This window comes from Ambystoma mexicanum, chromosome 2p (assembly GCF_040938575.1).
Source record: "Ambystoma mexicanum isolate Mex_15411 chromosome 2p, UKY_AmexF1_1, whole genome shotgun sequence".
Taxonomy (NCBI): Eukaryota; Metazoa; Chordata; class Amphibia; order Caudata; family Ambystomatidae; genus Ambystoma; species Ambystoma mexicanum.
In genome coordinates this window covers 990068419-990095477 of record NC_090923.1, presented here as the reverse complement: position 1 = coordinate 990095477, position 27059 = coordinate 990068419, and the positions used below count along the sequence as shown (strand labels likewise).

Here is a 27059-nt window from a genome sequence, read left to right as displayed (position 1 = left end):
AGCCGGTACTATGAGGCCTGGAATGTTTCTGCGACATACCAACCGCCAACTGAGCCTTCGAAGGAAGGGCCTCAGCACTGCCGGTAAAAGAACCTTTCTTCTTTGCCCCTCAACAGATCTGGTGTCACCGCAAGAGCGGGACCGGTGAGCAACCGCTTTCACCGACAGGGCCTTGCCCAGCCCCTCAGAACGATTGGTATCCTTAGCCTCTGTACGAGGGACCTCCGACCTGGGCCCGGTAAAAGCCTTATCGGCAGGGGCCTCGAACATCCATTCGGTAACCACAAGCCCAGCCAAGGCCTCGGGGCGCACCCCGGTTTTGTTTTTGAGGGAAGCCGAAAGAGAGCCCTCAGAGCAAGCTCCGGTACCCCACGTCTCGGTAGAACTGGGCCTACAAACAGGCCCCACAGGAGGGGCCTCGGAGTGTACTCCGGTGTACACAGGCCCCTTACGGAGACACTTGGAGAAAACTCCGGTAGAATTATTAGGCCCGACAGGCACCTCAACCATCTCCAAACTGTTGGGATCACCTCGTGTTCTCTTGAGACTTTTTTGCTCTTCATATTGTCTATGCAGCTTCACTGCTCCAGTGTTTTTCTGGGCCCGAAGAAGACGTTGCGGCCATGCGAGACCTGTGGCCTCAAGAACTTTTATGAATGGGACGGTCATGCGTACTGTATGTACTGCCTGTACCCCAATCACTCCGTGGAGAACTGAGATTTGCCAGGGGTTTTCCCAGAAGACGCTCAAACTGTAACCGGCAGCTGATTTGCTCGTTGAACGGAGGTTGGTCCGGCCCGCAGGAGCAAGTCGTCTACTTCTCTGGCGAAGAGGTCTCCTTTGTGCCAGAGGGTGCGGGCAGAAACCGCGCACAGGGGCAGGCCCGGCTTCAGATTTCGGAAAGAGCGGTGAGTCTTCAGTGGCAAGGCCGATGCAAAAAGGCACGGGGTCCGGAGGCCCCACTCCTGGCATGCCTTCACCGCGGGCTGAGAAGTCGAAGGATTCAAATGGACAGCTGGTGAAGCCTGGGGATCCATCACGCAGGCCCTAGTCTTCGGACAAGGAGAAGTCATGGTCACATTCCTCCTCATTGACGAAGTGGTCTTTGAAGGACCAGCGTCATTTGCTGTCTGTCAAAGAGTCTTCCAAACACCATTCAAGCTCTGCGTCCAAGCGGCCATCTTCGCCAGCGACATCCAGGCTGCCGGCGAGGGCCTCGATCCCGACGATGACAAGCTTGTCAACGTCAGGTGTGCAAGTTAACACGTCGCACTCTGACTCACATTCATACAAGCGCCACTATTGCAACATAAAAAGCACTTAAAAATCTTTAACTGTATGCCCTTGTTTCTTTCTTTCTTTATTCATTTCTTCCTCGAAGATTGGGGGGATAACTGAAGGGTCTTGGCTTTGCAGGGACGCACCGTGTGCCCAGACACGGTATAAACGGAGACCCGTTTGGGCCCAGGGTGCGTCCCTGCAAGCCCAGAAAATACCCAAAATAATAGGTTAAAGCAGCGCTATTTCTTTCATGCTGCTTCTTTTCCAAACTATATATCAATTCCACTTTAAACCACTTCCATGGCACTGGTGGTGATTTACTTCATTATGCTAATAGTTTTGACCAGTGTTGCTGAGTAAATCTTCTTTAAGCCACGACCCGGTTTATTTATTTATTTATGCAATGTTTGCCAGGTTCATTGACACAGATTATTTCTGTATGTAATGTTTGTCGGATACCTGTATACGACAAACATTGCATAAATAAATAAATATACAGGTACCCAACAAACATTGCTTGAATAAATAAATTATCCGGGTCCATGTCATTGTTTATTGGGTTCAGGTGTCTCCTTGTCATTGCCCTTTTGGCTTAGGTTGCCTCCAAACCGCCTTCAGTATCTTGTGTTCTTTGTTGGTTGTATATACTGCATCCTATGACATATTCATGGTCTCTTGGTGTGCCCAGTCCTTATTATCTGTAGCCTAAGTGGGACTGGGGCATAGCATTGTCTTGGGCACCAATGAAAAGGTGGCCCACCGTTGCAATTGGCAATTCATTCCTTGTGTGACAGACTGACTTTGGGTAGGAGTTCCTTAACAGTGTAGTTTGGGAGTGGAACGCGCTGGGTGCGGTGGGAGTGGCGAGCGACATGGGGGGGTTGCGCATTCCTAGTGTTTCGCCCTGGGCACCAAATGGACTAGAAACTGCCCTACTCGCTGGCCATCATGGCGCGCTATGACAGATAAATGTGGTACAGATTGGTGCCACTGTTTGACCAACTACCCGAGCAGCAACGGAAGGAGGCGATGCTTCTGGTTTGTGAGGGTGACGAAGCCTCCAATCATAGCATTAATATTGCGGTGGACCTGGCAGAATCTGGGTTCAAACAGGTAAATAATGGGGTTGTCCTCCGGCAGGAGGCATGGTAGCGCTGTACCGATTTTCCACCTGAAGTACAGCACAAGGTGGTGGACATGCCATGCGATGGGGAGCAGCTGTTTGTGGAGAAGATTGACGAGTCTCTGGAGAATATGAATGAGTATTCGGATACGTCGAGGTCCCTGGTGACGCTGCAGGGTAGGTGTTCGTTTTGTCCCTTTTGCTCATTTCGGGCAGCCTCGGGGAACGCTAGGTTTGCGGGATCTCGCGATAAGGGCTACTGTTGCTCCAGCTATTCCTCCCAGGAGTTTCATCGATCCTACCAGTCAGCTCAGCGGAACAAGGACTATCAAAGTCAGCGAAAGAGGGGTTTGTCATCCTCCGCTACTAGAGGCCGCCAGTCCAAGCCTCAACAATGACTGCCACGTTGGCAGTCGACTTGGAGGGAGAGTGGCACATATTTCAACGAGTGGCGTTTGATTACGACGGACCGACGGGTGCTGGATGCAGTCCAATACGGCCACTCAGAGGTCCGGCATCTGCCACTCCCCATTCCGCCGGTGATGGTATCACAGCCGCATCTACAGATTGTGCGGCAGGAGGTGCACCTGATTCTGCAGAAAGGGGCTATAGAGAAGGTCTCAGAGTTGGAAAGAGGGCAAGGTAGCTACTCCTGGTTTTTCCTCATCAAAAAAACAAACGTAAAGTGGCGCCCCATTCTGGACCTAAGGCCACTAAACAAAAATGTTAAAGGCCAAAAGTTCAGGATGCTAACTTTGCAAGACGTTATGCGAACGGTGCAGCCTGGGGAGTTTCTGGAGTCATTGGATCTAGAAGATGCTTTTTTCCACATCCCGATGCACCCCAAACATCACAAGTTTCTACGGTTTGTGGTCGGCGACGAGCATTACCAGTTTTGGGTTCTCTCCTTTGGCCTTAAGTCGGCTGCCAGGACGTTCACCAAGTGCGTGGCCCGGTGGCAGCTTACCTCTGCAGGGAGGGACACCATGTTTACCTGTACCTGGACGACTGGTTGGTTGGGGGGAGGACTCGTCAGCGAGCGTCAGTCTCTCCAAGCGTCTCTGCTCCTGTTACAGCGTCTGGACTTTACAGTCAACTTTGCCAAATGTTGTCTGACGCCCTGCAGGGACATGTTTTTTTTTTTTTCTAGGGGTGCATTTTCATACGCAGCTCAATCTGGTCAAGCCATCGTTGGAAAGGATAGGGAAGCTGTTATCCATGGCGAGTTCCTTTGTACCGGGAGCATCGGTCACGGTCCAGGTATACATGACTCTTCTCTGCACCATGGCGTCCTGCATCCCACTCATCCCGAATTGTTGGTTTTTCATGTGGCCATTGCAGGAGTTTCTCGCTTCAAGGTGGTCCCAGGTCCTCGGTTCCTGGTCCGACAAGATTCTCATATCCCGGGCACTGGCAGACACCCTGCAGTGGTGGACTCGCTCTGACAACATAGTGAGGGGTATGCCCCTGGTGAAGCCAGAGTTTCAGTTAACGATCGTGACAGATGCTTCCCAGGTGGGTTGGGGTGCTCACCTCGACGAGTTTCAGGTCCAAGGCCTATGGTCCCTCAAGGAGGCTTTGTTGCACATCAACATTCAGCAGTTGAGGGCAGTACACTGGGCACTGAAGTCTTTTTTTTGCCCCTCATTCAGGGCTCAATGGTACCGGTTCTGACGGACAACACCACAACTAATGTTTTAAATCTGCAAACAGGGAGGCACGCATTCCCAGCCCCTGTCCAGAGAGTCTCAGGCTTTCTGGCACTTGTCCATAGCGCACAAGATTGATCTAGTGGCTTACTATTTGCCAAGGATTCAGAACGAGCAGGCGAATGCTCTCAGCATAGAATCAGTTCAGATGCACAAATGGCGACTAAAGGACGAACAGGTGGCAAGGATTTTGGGGAAATGGACTCCCCCCGCTGGACTTATTCGCCAGCCCAGAAAACAGGCAATGAAGTCTCTTTGCCAGCAGGGTGGCTCATCCAGCCTCTAGGGGGGACGAATTCTCATTCCCGTGGATGGGCCTGTTTGCATACGAGTTCCCTCCATTTCCTCTGATCCGGAAAATGAACCAGATGGTGCCCAAGGTTCTGTGCAAGGTGATCCTGGTGGCCCAGTTCTGGCCCAGACAGACCTGGTTCTATGACCTTCTTCACCTAGCAGTGGACGACGCTTTTCATCTGGGGTCAAAGCCGGATCTTCTATCACAGAACAAAGGAAGAGTGTGGCATCATGACCCCTGTTCCCTCAGCCTTGCAGCATGGCTCCTGACCACTCCCGATTTGGACACCTTAGAATTCCACTGAACTGTCTGAGTCTTGGCGGCGCAAGAGTGCGATCTACCAACGTGTCTTAAAGCCGAAAGTGGAAAAGGTTCTGTGCCTGGTGTTCGCAGCAACCGAACGTGCAGCCCTTGCAGGTTTCACCCACCCAACTCCTGCCTTATCTTCTGCTGTTGGCAAAGGGGGGGTCTGGCATTGTCGTCAATCAGGGTCCACTTGGCCATCTCCAGGTCCATGAGGCAGCACAACTGTACTCCCTCAGTGACAGATTGATTAAACATTTCCTCAAGGGCCTTTTCAGGATGCCACCCCCCCAACCTCCCTCTCCCTCCGAAGAAGTTTACTCCAGTCTGGAGTCTCAGCTTGGTACTCTCGACCCTCATGAAACCACCGTTTGAACCCATGTCCACGATGTTGATGAAGTTTCTCACGTGGAAGGTTGCTTTTCTGGTGGCCATTAGGTCTGCCAGGTGGGTTTCCGAACTTCAGGCTCTGGTTATGGACCCGCTGTATGTGCGTTTCATGAGGGACAAGGTTCTCCTGTCTACAAATCCTCACTTTATTCCGAAGATTCCGTCGGTGTTTCATAAGAACACTGTTAGCCTTGCCCACCTTTTTTCCAAAGGCGTCCACTCCAGCGGAGAAAGCGCTACATTCCTTGGATGTCAAGAGGGCTTTGAAGCTTTACCTGGACAGGACTCAGTCCTTCAGGACATCAAGACAGCTATTTGTGGCTTTCAGCCCCTCCAAAATGGGAAGCCGATTTCGAAGCAGGGCCTTTCCCGTTGGGTATCATATACGATTTCCTTCTGCCATGACGAGGCCGGCAGGCCGTTGCAGTTGACTCCCAGGGCCCATTCTACGAGGTCCACGGCATCGTCGTCGGCGCTGTGGGCAGGCATACCGCTCAGTGACATTTGCCAAGCAGCAACATGGGCGGTGCCACACACCTTCACCAGACACTATTATCTGGGTCAACCGCATGCAGAGGATGTGCAGGTGGGGCATGCAGTCCTCCAACGCCTGTTCCAATAAGGTAAGCCCCGCAGCTTCCGGGGGTTGGTTTTTACTAATGCTTTCCGTCTGCATCTTTTTATATTGTGGTTCATGATTGCCTGGTGCATGGGTCTTGTTTGCCTGTGATGCACCTCCAGGTTATCTTACTGCTATGTAGTCTATTCACAGCATGTGAATCCATGAAAGATCCAATGCTGGAGAAGGGAATAGTTTCTTACCTGTAACTCAATTTCTCCAGCGTTGGTATGTTTCATGGATTCACATGTGCCCTCCGGCCTTCCCCCTTCAGACAAACATACTTTTGGGGTTCCTCCATTTTGGTGAGGTTAAAATCTGAAGGGAAGCCATATGGGTGGGGCTATTTATACTAGACGTCCTATTGGTGCTGCCTAAAACACCCTTAAAGACGTCGATGGGACACTCAGTGATTAAGTTTTTCATAGGAAAACTGCTATATTAAAGTTACCAAGGTTTCCCAGCCTGACGGGAAATATTCACAGCATGTGAATCCATGAAAGATACCAACGCTGGAGAAATTTTGTTACAGATAAGAAAATACTCCCTTGTTCTAGATATCAAAGTACTTTGTGTCACTGCCCAAGTAAGAGTCCCCCTTAAATTGGAGCCAGGGGCTCTATAATTGCTGCCATCCACAATAAATCTGAAGAGAGCCTGCGTGAAACTCCACAGGAGTCGGCAGCGGGCATAGAAAATCTTTTCAGGCTGGGATGGAAGTGAAATTATGCTTCCAGTTCCAGCGCAGTCATGTGCTAACCACCAGGGCTGCAGAGAGCAAGGTTCGCACGACTCCATTCGCCTCCTGCCAGGCTTCAACCGTGGCAAATGTGTTTTCAAACTAACTCGCTGTGAAGTAGAATTCAGCTGCTCCTCCTCCACTTGACAAAAACAGATTTCAACAGGTAGTGAAGCAGCCCACTGTTAACCACTTGCCACACCACTTTCTGACACCTTTTCAGTAGCCATCACTTCTGCTTGCTTAGTGAGTGAGCTATAAACATTGTCATGCAAGGCACCAGTTACCATATTCTCCAAGGATAAGGTAGTTCTGAGGGTTCGTCCCTCCTTCCTTCCCAAGGTTGTCTGAATTTCACCTGACACAGAAAACACTACCAGCTTTTTATCCACCTTCTCACCCTTCTAAGAATGAAGAGAGGTTGCACAGACTTAAACTGGAAAGGGCTCTTAGTTTCTACACTTCTAGAATGTCAAATGTTAGACAAGATGACCAACTATTTATTGGTTATACCGGCCACAAGTTAGTGCAAGCTGTGACCAAACAAACTCTATAGCGTTAGATCATCCTTTGTATTTTGGATGTCCCTGAGACTCTGAGCCCATGCCACGAGATAAGTGGCAACCACTTGGGCTCTCCAAAGAGATGTATCATTGCAGGACAGCTGCAATGCTGCAACTTGGTCCTCACTCCATACTTTTTCAAAGCATTTGGAGGAGCGGTTCTGAACGATATTACAGGCTAATCAAAATTGTACAAAATCCACTCCTCCCACCATCTACAAAACTCCTATGGGAGTCTTAAGATGAGGAATTTGTGGGAGGACATGAACAATTAGAAAAACAAATTACTTGCCCTTGGTAATGTTATTTCTGATGAATGTTCCTCCCACATGAGATTCCTCATCATCCTCCAAGCCTGACTGTGGGTGCATTTTTAATTATTTCTCTTTCAACACCCATGCAGGTTATTTATTCCTCAGGGCGACTAAGTAGAAAGAGCGAAAAACTAGAAACTGAGGCAGCGGGTGCGGTCCAAGCTATTTATACAGTCATCAACGTTGCGTCCTGACGCAGCTGTAGTAACCGTCGAGGGACATTGATTTGATTGCTGAACAGCGCCCTCTGCTGTCGAAACATTTTCCAACACTGCAAAGCGGGATAAGGATATATCTAAGATGAGGAATCGCGGGATGAACATCCATCAGAAAGAACATTGCTAGAGGAAAGTAATTTGTTTGTCTCAATGGATCATTCGCTGCATCTCAAACTGCTCCGATCTGGCTGGCAAGGGGCTCCCTGAGAGTCTTGGGGCTCACTCCACCAGAGGATTGGCCGCCACCTCGTCTCTGCAGCAGAGTGTGCCTGTTCCAGATATTTGCCAAGCAACCACATGGCCTTCCTTGCACATGTTTAATAAGCATTACTGCTTGGATGCTATGTCTCGTCAGGACACTCTTTTCGGCAGGCGTGTTCTTCAAAATGTTCCCGTTTAGGTGGTGGTCTTGCTACTCTCGCTTCTCCAAACCGTTGTACTGCTTTGGGAGTGAATCATAGATGTGGAATCTGTGAGAGAAAGCAGTCCATTCGAAAAACAGCTTACTTGCACCTCGGTAATGTTTCTGATGGACGTTCCTTTCACGATTTCCTCATCGCCCGCCATACCTGGCCTATTCTTGCGTTCCGTCCCCTTTCCTCCGTACTGCATGGGCGTCCCTTCCAAGGGACGGGAGACGGAACCTTTTTGACCAGAAAAAACCTTTTTCCCCTTTAAATTTAGAGGTGCGTGAGGGTGCGGCCCTGGGAGCATGCGCTGTCCTGACTCCGCCCTCCGGCGCCACACCTCAGTCCCCTTTTCTGCATCAACGAGAACGGGCCGAATTCACCAGCGCTCCTTGGTTTGGCTACGGCCATGTAATTCCACGCACGGATACTTCTCTTTTGTGTTTTTTGTCTTTTTATCATTCAGGTACTCAGTCCTTGGGTGTCCTGCTCCTCCCCGGCGCATGTTGACTTCCACAGGATTCAGCAGGTTTCCATCCTGCGACAGGCTCTTCCCAACTTCATTCAGACCCCATCGCCCTCTGCCTACGTTGCCTTGGCCCAGACCATGGTTGGCAAGTTTGTACACCGTGCTACGCCCTGTCATCAAGGTCGCTGATGAACAGACTAGCCAGGTGTAGGGAGCTCTTCCAGAAGTGGTCTCCAGAGGACCTCAAGGACTTTGTGAAACATCGATCCAGGCCCAAGGTAGGGCCTCTATTTTCCATCGCACTACGCGAGGGAGACTCCTTCCCAAGGACTTGCCCGTGCGGGAGGTACCGTTCAGGTTCTCGTACCAGCACGTGAACTGAGGCTGCTTCAGCTACTGGCCTACAGGCCGAGGGATCCTTGATCCTCCTGATGAGTGTTGAGGGACCTGAAGGTTCTTGTACCGGGTCCTCACCCGAGGGGCCATGCCCTAGTACCGGCAATACGTCTGAGGGGGCACCTAAACGCAGCTCTACCGCCCCACGGGCTGAGGGTGTCACACCTACTGGTTCTAGGCCAGAAGAGCAGGGTAGGCCTTGCGATCCACACTCAAGGGTACTGGAGGAGGCTGGGCCCAGCAAGCAGAGCAACACGATGCAGGCACGTGGCAGGCAGCTCGACAAAATGGCCGCCGGGCCAGAAATCAGCACCCGTCCCACACCATTCCAGGAGTTCGGTGAGGAACGAGTGTCAAGGTGGGACTGGCCTCAACCAGGTATATGGCCTACAGCCTATCCTTTATTTGCCCAGGGCAGGTTCTCGCTGTGTCCGTATGGGCAGGGTATGCAGCGGCTCCAGTAGCCTCCCACTACCCCGTCTATATCCCCTAACTCTCCTCCGGCCTGTGAAGGCCGGTTCTTTGAGAGGTTCATTGGGCTTATGAAGTCCCCTCGGATGGGTGATATCCTTAGGGATGCCATCAGGGATGTGCTCCCTCCAATGCTTCCAGCACCTCCGGCTCCTCCGCGCAGCCTCTGCCTCCGACCCGTTTTACCCTCAGCCGATTCCTCAGGCGTTTCCGTAGCAGCCTCCTCCACAGCTTCCGGCTCCAGTCCCGGTACCCCAGCCGCCGGCTCCTAATACTTCTCCACCGATGCAGGATCCTCCTGACCCACAGGGCACGGATGAGGAGGAGGACCATGACACGCCCTCGTCAGCCAAGGCCTTCCACGAACGTCTTGCAGGGCTGGCAGAGTACCTGGGCCTGCCTCAACCCGAGGTCGAGCAACCGTCAGAGGGGGGTCCTTGCTGAAGTCCTCACGCAACGCACCTTTGCCAAAACAGGAATTCCACTGCAGACCAATGTATTCTCCCTGACCAAAAAGGGTTGGCTCAAGCCCCACTCTGCCCAGCCGGTCAATGGACGCCTGGATGCCAAGTACAGGCAGATAAGGGGGAGGGGTGGGGATACACTCTTGCTGTTGGCCCATCCTCAGCCACACTCCTCAGTGATCGCTGCGGCATCACTATACTCCAAGCCTCAGTCGTCGTCCGCCGCCTCCTCTGCGACGCTGCTAGGCAAGGAGGAGAAGATCTTGGAGGCTTACGGGAAGAAGCTGTATTCCAACGCGTCCTTGCATCTACGTCAGGCTAATGCTGATGCCATGCTGGCTGCCGCTAACCAGAGGTTATGGTGGGAAATTGCGGGCTTCCTCCCGGAACGCCCTACGCAGAGCCAATCCCGCTTCAAGGCGGGACTGGCTGAGGCCAAGCTGGTGACACAGGACCTCATGGAGTCCACCGCGGCCCATATTGACACCTCTGGCCGTGCCATATGTATCGCCATGAGAAGGACAGCCTGGCTCCATGCAATGAAATTCAACCCGGACGTCCAGGAACGCATATTAGACCTGCCGTCCGAGGGTGTGCGGGGGGTGAGGGGGCTCTTCCACTCCACCACGGACGAGGAGCTGGACAAAAAGAAAAACAGCCCACAAACGGCCAAGTCTGCATCCATCTTGACAAAGACCATGCCCAAATCATACGCCCAGTCACAGCAGTGCTCCGACAACGGCCATACGTACGGAGGGTTCTGTGGCTTCCAGGAACAGAGGTCCAGGCAGCCAGACCGCTTGCAGACTCCAAATCGGTGCAAGCAGCAAAAGGGGGGGGGAGCAAGGGCTTTTTCCAGTCCCCCTCCTGTCTACCCATCCCAGCCTGTATTGTCCTCCACTCCCCCAAGTTGGGACAGCAACACTTCTGGCGGAGATCCGGTCGCTTGTAGAGAGACAGGCTGTGGAGGAAGTCTCAGCCTCCCATCAGGGCTACATCTCCGGAAGCGGTTCACCACTCTTCTCATGCCCTTATGAACACACTGCACAATCTGGGCTTTTCGCTTAATCTCGAGGTCGCAGCTGCAGTCCACGCAGACTGACATTCTTGGGCCTCATCTGGGACACATGCTCCGAGAAGGTGTATCCGTCAGAGGACAAGTTCTCGGCCATCAAGAGGGCCTCCGCCCACTTCCTCAGCAGAGAGGTGACCTCAGCCTGGTGGTACCAGCATCTCCTGGGTCTCTTGGCGGCAGTCCTATTAGCCGTCCCACACACGAGACTGAGGATGAGGAGGATTCAGCTGCACTAAGCGGCATCATGGAACCCGGAGCGGGGCTCTCAATCCGAGATGATCAACCGTTCTTACAATCTCTCCGCCCAGACCTCACATGGTGCAACCTACGGATGGGCAAGCTCTTCCGGCCTCCCAACCCGCAGGTCTCCATCACCACAGACTTCTCGATCGAGGGCTGGGGAGCCACCCTGGACGATCTCTCGGTCCACGTCACATGGACTCGACAGGAGCAGGAATACCACATCAATTGGTTGGAGCTGAATGCCATTGGGCTAGCGCTCAGAGCATTCCCTCCACCTCTCAGGGACAAGATTGTCCTCATCCAGACAGACAACTCGACCAGCATGTACTATGTCAACAAGCAGGGAGGCACCAGATCCCCTCCACTGTGCAGACTGGCAATCAGCATGTGGGAGTGGGCCCTGGAAAACATCTACCTCACGGCAGTCCACCTTCTGCGGGAATCCAACCTGGAGGCGGAGTTCGGATCCTGGCAGGCACATGGCCTCCGGCTCTCTGGGCGACGCATTTCGGATTCAGTGAAACGGCATCACAGCGCATGCATTCCTGCCCACTCCGCTGATTCACAGAGCGATTTGCAAAATCAAGGAGTCTGGCCAGCTCAACATCATTCTAATGGCACCATGGTGGCCGGCCAGGCCACGGTTCTCGGAGCTGCTCAGCCTCTCTGAGATGCCACCCATTCACCTTCCGATGGGCCCAGCACTTCTTCTGGCACAGCAGGGGGAGGAGCAGGGTCATCCACCCCGCTCCACAGAAACTAGCCCTCACAGCGTGGTTCCTGAGCAGGTAACGCTAAGGCACCTCAGCCTCTCCCAGGCTCATCTGGAAATCGTACAGGGTGCAAGGAGCAAGGCTACCGGGGCCAAGTATAAAAGTAAATGCACCAGGTTCTGCCACTAGGCAGATTCAAAGGAAATCAACCCCCTGGCATATACGTTGGACGTTGTGCTCGCCTTCTTGGCGCACCTCGCCCACTTTGGAGTGCATGTGGACACCTGCCGCACCTCCCTCGCAGCCATCGGGGCTTACAGGAATTCAGAGGTGGGGCTCTTCTCCTCCAATCCATTCGTCAAACATTTGACGGGGCTCGCAAGGCTCTACTCTCCCATCAAGAGGCCACACCCAGTGTGAGACCTGAACATAGTCTTGGGTGCCCTGGCACACAAACCCTTTGAGCCTATGGCGTCCGCGGACATCAGGCTGGTCGCCATTAAGACAGTCTTACCGGTTGGCCTCGCCTCGGCTTGCAGAGTCGGCGAAATCAGGCGCTGGTCGCCTCAGAACCATATACTACCTGTCACAGGGACAAGGTAGTCCTGCGGGGACACACAGCATTTCTGCCTAAGATGCAGTCTTTCCATTTGAACGAGGAAATAGTCCTTCCTATGTTTTTTTGGCCAACATGCACACCCACGCAGTCAGGACCAAGGCACCAGCCATCGCATTTCAGCACCATGTCCCTTGGCAAGTCATAAGCGGGGCGACCACTTGGCCACTCCCTCGGCTTTCTGCAAGCATTACTGTTTGGATGCCAGCTCTAGATCTGATGCGGCTTTTGGACAGGCGGTTCTCAGGAACCTATATGCTTAAGGGGGGTCTCCTCTCCACCCTGGGTCTACATTCAGTTGTAATTGCCCATGCAGTATGGAGGAAAGGGGACGGGACGTAAGTAATTATAAGTTACTTGCCGTAGTGAATAACGTACTCTTAGTCATTAGACCCCTTTCCTCCATACGTCCCACCATCCCCCCCCCCTATAAGACTGGTGTCATTAGGCAATGTTAAATCTATTGTCGACACGTCAATGGGGACTGAGGTGTGGCGCCGGAATGCGGAGTCAGGGCAACACACGCTCCTAGGGCTGCAGCCCCGCGTGCCTCTAATTTTAATGGGGAAGAAGGTTTTTTCTGGTGAAAGGACACCCATGCAGTATGGAGGAAAGGGGACTAAGGACTAAGAGGAGTACGTTAGTCACTACGGTGAGTAACTTATAATTTCTTGAGGTAGCTAGTACACCTTAGTTCACAGGCGCGGCCATTCTATTTATACCGGTCCTGAGGTCGTTGTAGAGCTCTTCACCCAGTGGGGCCCCCTGTTAGTGTACCTGTTTGTGACAAAGGCAAAAAAAATCGAAATGCAGACACTTCGGCTTGAGGGAATATTTCCCCTCAGGGTGCCTTGGTGGGGGGGGGGGGTGCGTGTTCCTGATGGAGTGGTCTTTGACCTTCACTATGCGTTCCCACCAAAACTGGTTATCCTATGGGTTCTCGGGATGTTGAGGTTCAGGGCTCGCCTGCTCCTGATTGCCCCAGACTGGGCGTGGAGAACATGGTACCCAGCCATTCTAGGACGGTCTGTCTCTCTCTGGCTTCCTCAGAAACCAGACCTCTTGTTGCAGTCGGGAGGCAAGAGTCTTCACCCGGAACCTCTCTTCTGCATGCATGGCTCTTGAGAGGCTAAGATGTGGGGACTGGATCCTGCACATTGACTCATTAGAGGTATTATTGGCTGTGTGCTGACGGTCCACTAGGTCTCTGTACGTGTGGCATGGTGTAAGGCGAAAGGAGTGGCCCCGATGTGTACCACTGTGACAGTAGGAATTGTCATTGGTCTTTGCCAAGTCAGGCCTCCAAGTGGCTGAGTTTAAGGGATACCTGGCAGGCCCTTTCTTTTGTTCAAAAGGGCTCCTGAACAAAGTTAGTTTGTTTCGCGATCCCAGTGGTGGTCCAGTTCGTTAACTGCCATGTTGTCCCAGATTGGGATCTAAATATGGTTCTGACTTTTTATACGGTGGCTCAGTTTGAGCCTGTACATTCCACTTCCATTAGGCTTCGCTTCTCACTTTGAAGACTTCCTTCCTGGTGGCGATCACATCAGCAAGACAGGCCAGTGAGCTGCAGGCACTCTCTTGCAAACCCTCATTTTTGAAGTACTACAGATGGTTGTCATTTAAGGTTCATTCAAAGTTTTAACCAAAGGTGGTGTTGGAATTTGACTTGGGTTCAAAGTGTAGATCTTCTGGTGGTTTTTCTCCTCTGCACCAGGACGAGGAGAGGCTCCACAATTTGGATCCAATGAGGGAGAGTAAGTCATTTCGCCATCAGAAAGAATGTTAATTGTTCATTGCATATTCGCAATCCAGGTTGGGGCGAGCTGCTACTAAGCAGACCATCTACTGTTGGAATAGTGTTATGCATTAGAATGTGGGCAAAGAAGTGCCATCAGGGCTTATACCACGTTCAACCAGAAAGGTTCAGACCTCTATAGGGGCGTGCCGGGAAGAGACCTTGGTCGGGCAGCATCATGGTCTTTAATGGATACGTTTGCTACGCATTACATCCTGGACGTTGCCCGAGGGGCCAATGCTTATTTTGGAAGGACAGTGCTTCAAAGCTTCTTGGTGTAACTTGCATCACTCCTCCTCTGAGAACACTGTTTTCGGAGTCGTATCAAGATGAGGAATCTGTGGGAGAATGCAATCCATTGAAGGAGAAATTACTTACTGGTAAGTTCTTTTTATGGATTCTTCTTCCACAGATTCCTTATCACCTTTTCAGCCTACCCTGCTTGGATGTTCATGACTTCTCATCTGTGGTCATGCTTCTGTGTGTATTTTTGTATTTGTATTTTATTAGACCTTATAGCGCTTTTATCCAAAGCGCTTCACAACATTTTAAAACGGCACAGGAATATGAGAAAAATAGGGAGGTTCAAATATCAGTTCTGAAAGCAAACCATCATGGACAGTGGAGAAGATGATTTTTCAAGGAGACCCGAAAAACAGAATAAACAGTGATAAATCGAAGAGATGGGAGGAAGAGTGTTCCAATGAAGAGGACCAAGAAGCTGGAAAGAACGAAAGCGAGACTGAGCGCAGGTTGGACGAGGAACAGTCAACTTAAAAAGAGAAGAAGAACTAAGAGATCAAGGAGTATAAAAGGACAGGAGAGCACCAAGGTAGTCTGGAGCTAACCCATAGAGAGATTTAAAGACTAAGCAGAGAAAACGGAATTTAAGTTGAGAATGAAAAGGTAACCATCCAAGAGATGCAAGTGATGCTGAAATAGTCACGTTAGGAGAGAAGACAGAGTAAACGAACAGAAGAGTGGAATATAGATTTCAAAGGAGCCAGACGAGATGAAGGGAGACCCAAGAGCGTAACGGGACAATAGAAAAATCGAGAAATAATGAGAGAAGAAATAAGCAGTTTAGTTGCATAGAAGGTAAGAAAAGAGCGAACTTTGCGAATATTATACAGATGAAACCGGCAAGACTGGGCTGTGAGAAAAATGATGGGAAAAAGAAAGATTAGAATTCAAATAGAGACCAAGATTTGGCGCAGTAAGAGAAATAGAAAGAGTAGAGGGAGTAAAAGAAATAGATGGTGGAGAAAGACTTGGCAGGGAAAAATAGAACCTCAGTTTTCCTGGCGTTCAAGGTAAGAGTGCAATGACGTCCAAGATTTAATGGCAGAAAGGCAAGAAGAGAGTGTGGTGAATTTCAGGTGTGAAAGGTGAGGATAGGAAAAGTTGTGTGTTCTCAGCATAGAAGTGATGAGAGATTCCAAAGGAAGTAATCACAGGATCAAGTAATGAAGTATAAAGTAAGAATTGAAATTGACCCAAGACGGAACCTTGGGGAACACCGTGCTCGAGGAGGAGAGGTGAAATTTTTCCACCCCATGAAACAGAAAAAGTTCTGTTAGAAATATAAGAGGAGAACCAAGAAAGAACAGAACCCCTGAAACCAAAAGATACGAGTCAAGAAGTAAAGAGTGATCAACAGTGTCGAAAGCAGCTGATAAATCAAGAAGAATAAGAAAAGGAGTGTTTAGAGTGGCAAGCAGACAGAAGAGAGTTAAGCACACACATTAACGCAGTCGCTGTGGAGTAACGGGGATGAAATCCGGACTGAAAATGGGGGAGAAGAGATAATTTGTTAACAAAAGAAGAGATCTGAGAATAGACAAGGCGCTCTAGAAGCAAATGCGGCGGAAATTAGAGACAACAAGAGGATTGTGTGCAGATGGGAAGAGGAAAACATCTGTTTTGGAAAATACATGTCTAATTTGTCATTCAATTGGTTACCCAAATGTAACCACGTTAGTGGTTTGTTCCCCATGAGAAAGAAAAAAAAGGTTTGTATTGTGCTATTAGTTTTTATTTTTTTTAACACCCAGCCTCTTCGGTTTAGCACATATCTTCCTCTCGCAGGCTGAGCCTGGGGTTGGGACGGTGTGGGGAACTGATGTAAGGGACGTAGTGTATCCCTTGAGTACGGCGAACACCCTCACATCCGGAATCTAGGGTTGTCGCGCCGAGCACGAGGAAGTCAAGAGATTGTTGAGATGCACTATGCCTCCTGTCGAAAAGAAATTCAGAGCACCTGACGCTGGATGGATGTCTGAGGATAAGAAATCTGTGGGAGAAGAATTCATAGAAAGAAATCACTGGTAAGTAATTTGCCCTTGCTAGTGATTACCTAGATGAGGACTTACTAGGGAAAACAAGTCTTTTGAACCGGAAGGGCAAACCAAATTGTCTGTTCACTTGCGTATGGTTTCATGAAGAGACTTTCAACTCAACACCCTTGATTTAAGAAGAGCAAATCATTACTAAAAACTGATATCATCTGCGAGCATCCAAAGATAACGAACCATTAGAATTCTCTACTGTATGACACCTTCCCATCACTAAGGGAAAAGAATTACCATAGCCCACAATTTTCAAAGTGTGCCTTTTCTTAAAAAAAGTAAACCACCACTACAGTTCTCTACTAAAAAGCACCCATTCCTGAGGGACACCATCTGTGAAACCTCTTACTGTAGGAGAATTACCCATTATGAACAGGAAACAGTCATTCTGGCTTTCTTCTATGTGTTGCAGTACCATTGTCTTTCCCCTTTCCTCCTTTCTCTGCCGTGCGCTCACCAACTTCTTTCTTTGTGTACGAGAATACAGAAAAGCTTTTCACTAATACATTGCCATAAATATTGCTTTGTTTATAGCTAACTGGTGCTTCTTGCCAGAGCATGCTTTGGAGGAAGAGTGAGCAAGATCTAGTAGTAAAAGGGTATTGTGTAATTTGTGTTGGCATGAAGGGTGTACTGCACCACATATGTTAATATTAGACATGCAGGTGTCATGTTGACTTTTTTTGTTTAAGAGGTGGACAGTTTATTGCATTCTACTGAGTGACCAAAGCCTTCTATGTTTTGAGTTTTTATGTGAGTGTAAGAAAGAGCTGGGCGTCTTGCTTCATTTTGTTGCCTTCAAAGAAGCCATATTGTAGTGTATTTGTATAAGAGACTTAACTGTTGCACTCATGACTGCATATTTCCCACCAACTAGCTTCTGAAGAAGATGAGCTCTAGTGACACTCCTCTGGGAACTGTAGCTCTGCTGCAGGAAAAACAGAAAGCACAGAAGACTCCATACATCGTGCTGAGTGGCAGCGGAAAAAGCATGAATGTGTAAGTGCTCCTTATCACTTCCCTGCATCTAAATGTAGAAAATGACTGCTTCCAAAGAGGCTCCAAACCATTACCTTGGCTAGCTGAAAATAAAAGCACCTCATTGGTGACTTTAAGAGCTGGTTTCTTATGATTCTGGCTCCAATAGACAATTGTATACGTTCTCTGCAATTGTTACAATGTCCGCCAGCTATTCCTGCATCCCAGTTGCTTTCGTTTTAGGCTTAGGCTTCAGAATTTAGAAAGATTGCTTTCATCTGACAGTGTTGGAGTAGTGCCCTATAAATGTTATGTTACCAACTCATTGCTCCTAGATGTTTTTCTCCACCCACTAGCAGGTCAGAAAACCACATCTCTGCGTGTGCTACTTCCTGCAAAGTGCCCTTTTTCACTGATTACTGGGGATTTAGTTTTTTCTAATATTAATGTTGTCTACTGCGGGATGGTGGTCAGGACCAGATGCAACTGGTGTGTCCGTTGCTCCTGACACTCCTTGCAGTTTATACCTCTTTTCTGTGAAGGGTGGACTCCAGGTCACTGACTTTTACTTAGTCAAAACCTAGGAAAGTTCTGGTTGTGCAGGCTACAATCAATTTCATGCAAGGTCGCAAACCATTTTCCATAGGTAAGACCGGGATCAGTACTGGGTAGGTCGAGGTCACCAGATCCATTCAGGAGTCCTCACTGAATGCTTAGTTGGGGGGGGGGGGGGGATTTTGTGGTTTCATTCTCTTTAACAAGGACTGCACCTATCTCTATCTCAGAAACAGAGGACCCTCCCTTCACTTCTTCAGACTATTTATTTGTACCACAATGAAAGCAGTTTAAGCGTTAGTGAGAATTACAGCAACATCACCTGTGCAGTTTTCTCATCATACTAAGATCACAATCCCTAGTGTAGTCCATTTTTAGGTCCTCCATATACTCTTCATTCTTCCCATCCCAACTGTTTTTCTAAAATGTACAGATACGGAGGCCTTTTTTGTATTTTAACCACTCTGTTGTTCAATTTTGCTCTTTCTCGTGATCATACTCCTGCTATCCCTCTTGCTTGTGCTTCCGCCCTTTAGCTTGCATGCGTGTTCAATTGTACCCTCTAGTTTGCATATGCTTGCGCTCGCTGTTAAGATGGATTTCTATAATCTGTCCGGGTGGACAGCTTTTAGGAGGCCACCCTAGTTATAGTTAAACTAGGAACTCTGAAAGGTTTGCCAAACCCAATCAAGGTAAGCGTGGAGAGTGGTGAAGGTTTAGTCTTAGGAGAAAGTGAGTGTTGTCAGGGGTCCACAATGAGCACACCCAGAGAAGCACGCAATAATTCAGTTAAGCACACAATTCAATTTAGATGGTTAAGTACAAAAATACTATATTTATTATAGACCGCAAAGCACAGGTATTACCCAAATTGACATTTTACAATTGACCTTTTGTCCTAAATGACTTTATAATAGTGGTCCAAATTGACCTTCTGCACAATTGACCTTTACCTTTATTTTACTTTTATATTTGTGGGGTGTGTTTTGGATTGATTTGGGTAATGGGTTGCGGGGGGTTTTGGATTGAGTTGGTTTCCCCCTGCATATATGCCCTTATTGACCTTCATTTCACCATCAGTTGTGACAAGGTCCCTTTTCCCGTGATCAATTGTGAAAAGGTCAATTGGTATACATCCAAAACACACACTAGAAAATGAAATATGCAGGGAGTAATATTGCACAATGTTAGGCAAAGATTGTATGCAGTACCCTTTGGGTGCACTACAACAACCCCGACCTCCTCGCAATAGGAACCCAACCTTTTGTATAAACTGGTACTATACAGGTTGGTAGCGTGTTGAGCAGCCAGGCTCATCTCAAGAGGGGTCAATGTGAGCTGTATGGGAGTTACACAGAGATTCACAGTGACAATCATTCAATTAAACACTCAAACACAAGGTTTCTTGAATAAACAATTATTAATTTATCAGTCAGGTAAGCCTTCTTCAGAAGACAGCAATATAACAGTAACCCTCAAATATGCTTCACAAAATACACTCTCAATATCTGTAAATCAGGGAGTACCCTTTTGGGATGGCCCACCGACACAACCTACACCCTCAGGTGACTTCAATAGCTAGGGTGCTGGGGACATTAATTATCACTGTTGTATTTAGGATAATTTAAGAGTAAGTCAAAGAAAAAGGTTATTAGAGCATACAAGAGACCACAAATATTCTTAAGCAGGCAATTACTTTCAGATCCCATAATAAGAGTCATTCAGTGAAACAGGCTAAGCCAAAGTCAATGGGCAAACGTCTATAGGAGCTGAAGCACTTCTTTGCAGGTAAGTAAGAAAAGACTTTGCACAATGTTTTAGAAGTCTTGGGAGAAAAAGAAGAATCAATGTAGGGCCACAAGCTGTTAGACTTGTGAGTAGTAGAAGATGCACGCGCCTCTAAAGCACGAGGTAAGTTCTGACTTTTTCAGTACCTTTGTATTGACGAAAAAGTGCAGCAGAGGACTTCTGTTCCTGAGCAGCTCTGCAGATCTCACCGTTCCTGGGCCTCAATCGTGGGGACAAAAGAGGGAGGACTTGTGGGGACTCCTGCACTGGGCCCGTCACCGCTCGCAACCGACAATCTTCAAACAAGTGGCTGATCAGTGTTTCAGCTCCTTGCGTCTACCGCAAATAGCAACACTGCAGTTTCTGGCTGCCGAGATGGGCTTTCCTTGCTTCTGGGGTCCCGCACTCTGTTGAGAGGGCTCAGACTCGGTCAGTCCTGCTTCCTGGGAGTCCGGAGGATCTTTCTGGAGCTCTTGGCCAGCTTAAAAGATTCCAGGATAACTTTTATTTACAACTCTCAGGGACCAGTATGGGTGCCGCTATGGCACCAGCGTATGCCAATACATACATGTATTACCTAGAATCAGAAAATGTCCTTCCATCTCCAAGGTGGACACGCCACCTGACCCTCTTTGTCAGATATATCGATGACATTTTTGGCATTTGGTCTGGCCCCGAAGATGAACTAAACAACTTCTTTACCTGTCATGATCTCTGCTTCCAAAAGGTCAGGGTTTTCCCAACTCCCTTGGAAGCAGATCCATAACCCAGGTTCCGAGTGCCAAGCAGACCACCGCAAAACTCTCGCCCAGGCGCTATGGAAACCTCGGATACTGACCCCCTAGCCCGGTTACTTGGGGAACTAAGGGCAGAAGTGCATGCAGCTCGTCAGGAAACGAATGCTCTAAGAAGGGAACTAATTATTTCCAAGGAGAGAACAGACAATCTTGCTAGACAAGTGCTACAGTCACAAGCCGGACAGACCCTGTTACCCGCATCAGGGGCAAATCTTCCTTCAACATCCTCTATGAATCCAGTGCAGATCAACCTACCTGGGAATGTACCTCTGGCTCCGCCCGAACGATTTTCTGGTGACCCAAAGAGGTTTGCAGTATTTATCAATCAGTGCCGGTTGCACTTCTTATGCCGGCCAGCAGCCTTTCCAACTGATCAAGCAAAAGTAGCTTTTGTACTTTCGTACCTTAGTGGCAATGCGGCAGACTGGTCGATCCCTCTAGTTAATCAAGATGATCCGGTTCTCCATGATTTTCAAGCATTTCAGCTTAGTATGGAAAAACTGTTCGCAAGACATTCACAGGGGCAGGCCTTGGACAATGAGCTTCTTTCGTTGCGACAGGGTAATCAAGACCTTTTGGCTTATATTGCATCTTTCAATAGACTAATAGTGGAAACTCAATGGCCTGAGGACAAAAGGATTACGCTGTTTTATAGAGGTCTACGTGGAGAGCTCAAAGACGTTTTAGCCCAAGTAGTGAATCCCCCACAAGACTGTTCGGATTATATAGACTTGGTCGTTCAAATAGATCACAGGCTGCAGAACAGGAAGGCCGATCGTTCCAAGTTTGATGCTCGAGTATTTTCCAAACCGCCAACTCCTTCCAAAGGAGTAGACTCCGGGAAACCCATGCAAATAGGGGGTCTGAAAGGTCCTCTAACACAAAGGGAGCGGGAAAGGAGGAAACAGTTGCAATTATGCCTATATTGCGGAAACTCAGGGCACTTTCTTCGAGACTGTCCGGTGAAACCTGCCAAGAAGGCAGTAGGAGCTGCAGTTACCAAAGTTACAAACTCTGAGCAGGGAAACGACCTCGCCCGACAAGAATAGAGGTCCTCTTGCCGAGCGTGAAAACCAGTTCCGTGACCTCGCATTTCGTGATACCTATGGTCCTCATTAGCCCTGATAACCCGGATCGATTACATGCAATTGAAGCTTACGTCGACAGCGGTGCCATCGGCAATTATGTGGATCATGAAATGGTTTTGAGGATGAATCTAACTCTTTGTCCCAAGGATGTAAAGGTGTGCAAAGCATGTTAGGCTTCGCTAACTTTTACCGCAGGTTTATCCCCGAATTCTCTCGAATAGTCCAGCCCATCACTGCCTTGTTAAAGAAAAACAAACGTTTTGAATGGTCTACCGAGGCGGAACAAGCTTTCCAGGATTTGAAGACTAAATTTATCTCTGCACCAATCTTAAAACACCCTCGCCCCGAACTCCCCTACATCGTGGAAACTGATGCTTCAAGCCTTGCCATGGGGGCAGTTCTATCACAAAAGGACCCGGTAACCAATCAGTTGCATCCCGTGGCATTTTGGTCCCGCAAATTCTCGCCTCCTGAAATCAATTACACGATTACTGACAAGGAACTTCTGGCTATCAAGTCTGCCTTTAAGGCTTGGCGGCATTACCTGCTGGGGGCCCGACACACCGTTACTGTGATTACGGATCACCGAAACCTGCAATATTTGAAAACCGCAAAAGCCCAATCCTCTAGACAACTCCGTTGGGCATTATTCTTTGCCGAGTTTGACTTCATAATTACCTATCGACCTGGTACAAAGAACGGTAAAGCTGATGCCCTTTCTCGGATGGGAGTGGAAGAACACTTGATCAACCCCAAACCTGTACCAATCATTCCCGAACAAAGAATTCTGGGTGTAATCGCCACCGAATCCATAGAGGAAGTTAAGGATAAAGCCAGGCAACTTGTAACTCCAGCAGACATACAGAATTGGCATCTGCAGGGAAAGGACTTTGCAGTAAAGGACAACTTATTGTATTTCCAAGAACGATTATACCTACCCAGCACAGATTTACAGAAAAAAGTAATCTCTTGTTATCACGACTCTTTAATGGAAGGTCATCCCGGTATGGCCAAGACCTCAGAAAAGATCAAGCGCTACTTCTGGTGGCCGTCTTGGAAGAAAGATATCAGAGACTTTATAATGTCCTGTGGAGTATGCGCCCAAAACAAGAGTCAAAAGGAAAGACCAGCAGGCCTCTTACGCCCTATTGACATCCCACCTCGCCCTTGGCATACGCTTTCTATGGACTTCATCACCGATCTACCTCCATGCTCCGGATACAATACGATTCTAGTAATCGTGGACTTATTCTCCAAGATGGCGCATTTCATTCCGCTCAAAGGCTTGCCAACAGCAGCAACTCTGGCCCGAGAATTTCTCGAAAACATCGTCCGACTGCACGGTTTTCCTTCGGTTCTAATTTCGGATCGAGGTAGTCAATTTATTTCTCATTTTTGGCGAAGTTGCTGTCGGTCGGCTCAAATTGATGTGAGACTATCGACCAGTCACCACCCTCAGACCGACGGACAAACCGAGAGGACCAATCAAACTCTGGAACAGTATTTACGCTGCATGCTGCAACAAACTGAAAAAACTCTGTCCATTCGGGAACTGGGAAAACCCCGTTTTTTCTTTTGTACGGCAGTCACCCTCGAACCTCAGAGTTGGATCCCCTCCAAGATCTTGAAACACCAGCAGTAGACTACCTGCATTCTACAATCACCCAAGCCTTTAAGGAAGCTGTTTCTCACCTTCAAAGGGCTAAAGAACAATACAAGAAAGGAGCAGATCAACATCGGAAGGAAGCCCCTCACTATCAAGTAGGGGATCAAGTCTGGTTATCCACCAAATATCTATCTCTAAAAGGGCCACGCACATTCAACCCAAGATACCTTGGTCCCTATTCCATCACTACCATAGTAAACCCAGTAGCGGTCAAGTTGGACTTGCCCCCGCACATGAAGATACATCCGGTCTTCCACGTCTCTCTATTAAAACCCGTGCAACCTCAAACCCGACTAACCAAATCTCCAAAACCTATCCTAGTTGATGGTGAACTCGAGTTTGAAGCTAAAAGCATTCTGGACTCCAAGATCTCCAAATCTAAACTATTCTACCTAATTGACTGGAAAGGCTACGGCCCCCAAGAGAGATCCTGGGAACCTGCTGAATATGTCCACGCTCCTCGCCTAATCAAAAGATTTCACCAAACATTTCCTGACAAGCCAAAACCCCCGGAGAAGCCCGGTTTGGGAGGGGCCTTGAGGGGGGCTACTGTCATGATCTCTGCTTCCAAAAGGTCAGGGTTTTCCCAACTCCCTTGGAAGCAGATCCATAACCCAGGTTCCGAGTGCCAACCAGTCCCAATTGGGACCTTTTGGACCCAGTCCTGGCGCCAATGGCACCAGGCTCATAAATATGCCCAGTCCCAGAGCTGGAAGCGCCGGGCTCATAATGCTTGGGTGGACTTACCTGCAGCAGACCATGCTGCTTACTTGCCTGCCAGTTGAGCCTCTGATCCCCTTCTGTTTGGAACTACTTTTCCTGTTGGGTGGGGCTGGAGCCATTCCCTAGATTCAGAACACTGGAACTCTTCTGGAAAGCAGGAACTCTTTTCTTACCTAGGCGTGGCTGTGGAAGGAGACACCGAAGCACTACAGGAGGCTATTTAAACCACACCCAGTGGATGAATCTTGCTTTGCGTTATTCTGCAACCTCTGCAGCAGAACGCTCATCGTGTCTTCTGCATCCGGTCCTGGGCCTAAGGAAAAAGGCTTACCATCCTGAATCCAGTCTTCAGCAACACCTATAAAGACAAGAAAGAACAGGTTAGCATTCCGGCATCTGAAAGGCAAAGGCTTACCATCCTGAATCCAGTCTTCAGCAACACCTATAAAGACAAGAAAGAACAGGTTAGCATTCCGGCATCTGAAAGGCAAAGGCTTACCTACTCTTCGTGCGCTCCGGAGGTCTTCACACTGCATTCCGGCATCTGAAAGACAAAAGCTTACCAACTCTTTGCACGCTCCGGAGGCCTTCGGCGCTGCATCCCGCATCTGAAAGACAAAACAAGGTGCGTTTAAAGACATTGGGGAACTTTAATACTCACGTGCCATTACTCCTTTCCACATCTAATCCAGTGGGTATTCCGGCACCCTGCAGCCGCTCCGAACTCGTACCTGCAAAATAAAAAGACAGTTAGAGCGCATCGTGAAGCAGGCAACAAGCGCTTACTTACGTGCTTCCAGGCGCTTCTATTCATCACACGGGCTCCATCTTCAACTCACTTCAGCCCGTCATCCGCCATCGTCGGAACCCTGCAAAACAAGAGACATCATTACTAAAGACTTTAAAGACATTTGAATGACTCGAAACTTACCGTTCGTGCAGTAAACGACGGACAGCAGTCCTCTGAAGTCAAGAGGCCTGCGCTACCTATCCAGTGAAGAAACTGGTTACAGCACCCTGCCCCGAGGCAGATGGAGAGCTCGGCATTCACTTACCTAAGGTGAGAGCGTTAACCTTTGGGGGTCTACAGGAGAGGAGAAGAGGAAAGAGATGGGGACACCCCAATAACCCCAGTTCATTAACCCCATATTTTCTATCTGCAGACATCTTACTCTACACGTCAGGCATACAGTGCACAGAGGTCCAGCCCAAGAGCCAACCGGGTGCTACACATCACCTTTGGAGATACGGTAGTCGCCCAGTCAAGACCGGCGCCTCTGCGAGAATCAGGTGAGCGTTACATTACCATGATGAATGCCATGCGCCCGCGAATTAAGTTCACTACACTCACGAGTAAATTGAGGATCAATTTCCTAGATGTTGAGGTCTATGTCAAAGATGAGAACCCTGAGACCAGGATCTTCACAAAAGCCACGGATAGAAACAGTTGGTTACTTGCCACAAGATTTCATCCCCATCGGACAATAGACAGTGTACCACTGAGCCAGTTCTTGCGCTATCGGCGAAACATTTTGGAAGACACCGAGTATGTAAAACAATCTGCTACACTACGTCAAAAATTCAAAAAGAGAGGATATAATCCGGCCAGAATCACTGGTAATGAGGAAAAAGTATCCACCATAGAGCGGGACACTTTAACTTCGAAAAATCAACCGAAGGATGATCGTTTGGTTTATGTGACAACATACTCTGCCCAGAGCAAGAAAATCAGCGACATTATTCAAAAAAACTGGCCAATTCTTCAGATGGATCCCCTAACCCAACCACTCTTCCAACAACTCACAACCTTCACCTACAGAAACAGTAAGACCCTGAGAAGCAGCCTTATTAGGGCTGAAACCTTGAAAGACCAATTTATGGCTAAGACATTCACAGGGACACAACCTTGTTTTAATTGCCAGCACTGTAGCAACATCTTAGCTGGCAATTCCATCTCACACCCGCACACAGGAAAGCCAATCTCACTTAAACACTCTTGTACTTGCCATTCCACTAATGTGGTGTATGCTCTAAAATGCCCATGTGGGTTCTACTATGTAGGCATTACCATGAGAAAGGCCAAACTGAGATGGACAGAACATAAGTCCAATATAAGGACAAAAAGCCTCAGATCACCTGTATTGATGCATTTCATGGAATTTAGGCACTCGATTTTAACTTAAATGCTTAATTTTAGAACAAGTGAAAGTTGGTCCCAGAGAGGGTGATATTCATAAGAAACTGCTTCAGAGAAATTATATGGATTGACCTGTTACACTGTCTTATCCCTCGTGGAATGAATTGTGAATTCGACCTTATGTGCTTCCTATGATGTGGTATACTTGTAGCCAGAGTTCAGCGAATAGTTGCTAAACTGTATTGTGCATACAAATATGTCTGACATGATCAACAAGGCCGATTATTCGAAATGTGGACGGCTGATGGATCTATTGTACTATGCATTCAAATATGTTTGACATACGTAATAAGGCATGATCTTTTAGAATGTGAACGGCTTATGGACCGACATTAAGGGAATTGTCTACATCTAGATATGATCTATGTAGCGGCATGAGGTAGTGCCCCTAAGCTGATTTACGTCGATGTGTTCCTAACAACTTATTTACACACCCTTTGTTTATCTCAGTGCTCCTATTTGTGATGAGAACTGGAAATGTTTCTAGTTCCCTACACTGGGTACCAGGTACCATGCAGGAGGGGGGCACCCCACAGTTTCTCATGAACTGTGCTGCCCCCCCTCCTGCCCTTTAAAATCGCTATTGACATTAACATTTTCCTCTTTATTTTATTTGCCCTTTTCAGTCTTTTACCCTCTGGTGATCTCTTGACGAGCACATCACACTCGAATGCGAACTGATCAGATCTGGACACATTCCCGTACCCCTATCC

At 48.6% G+C, this 27059-nt stretch overlaps 1 protein-coding gene across 1 annotated transcript in view; it reads left to right on the top strand.

Annotated features, from left to right (window-relative positions):
• The window catches only part of SART1 (spliceosome associated factor 1, recruiter of U4/U6.U5 tri-snRNP), a 1237846-nt gene that overhangs the window by 1186634 nt on the left and 24153 nt on the right, over nt 1-27059 (top strand). Inside the window, exon 19 of the mRNA XM_069644803.1 lies at nt 17432-17553. Coding sequence (XP_069500904.1) covers nt 17432-17553 — 122 coding nt within the window. The remainder of the gene's footprint in view (nt 1-17431; nt 17554-27059) is intronic.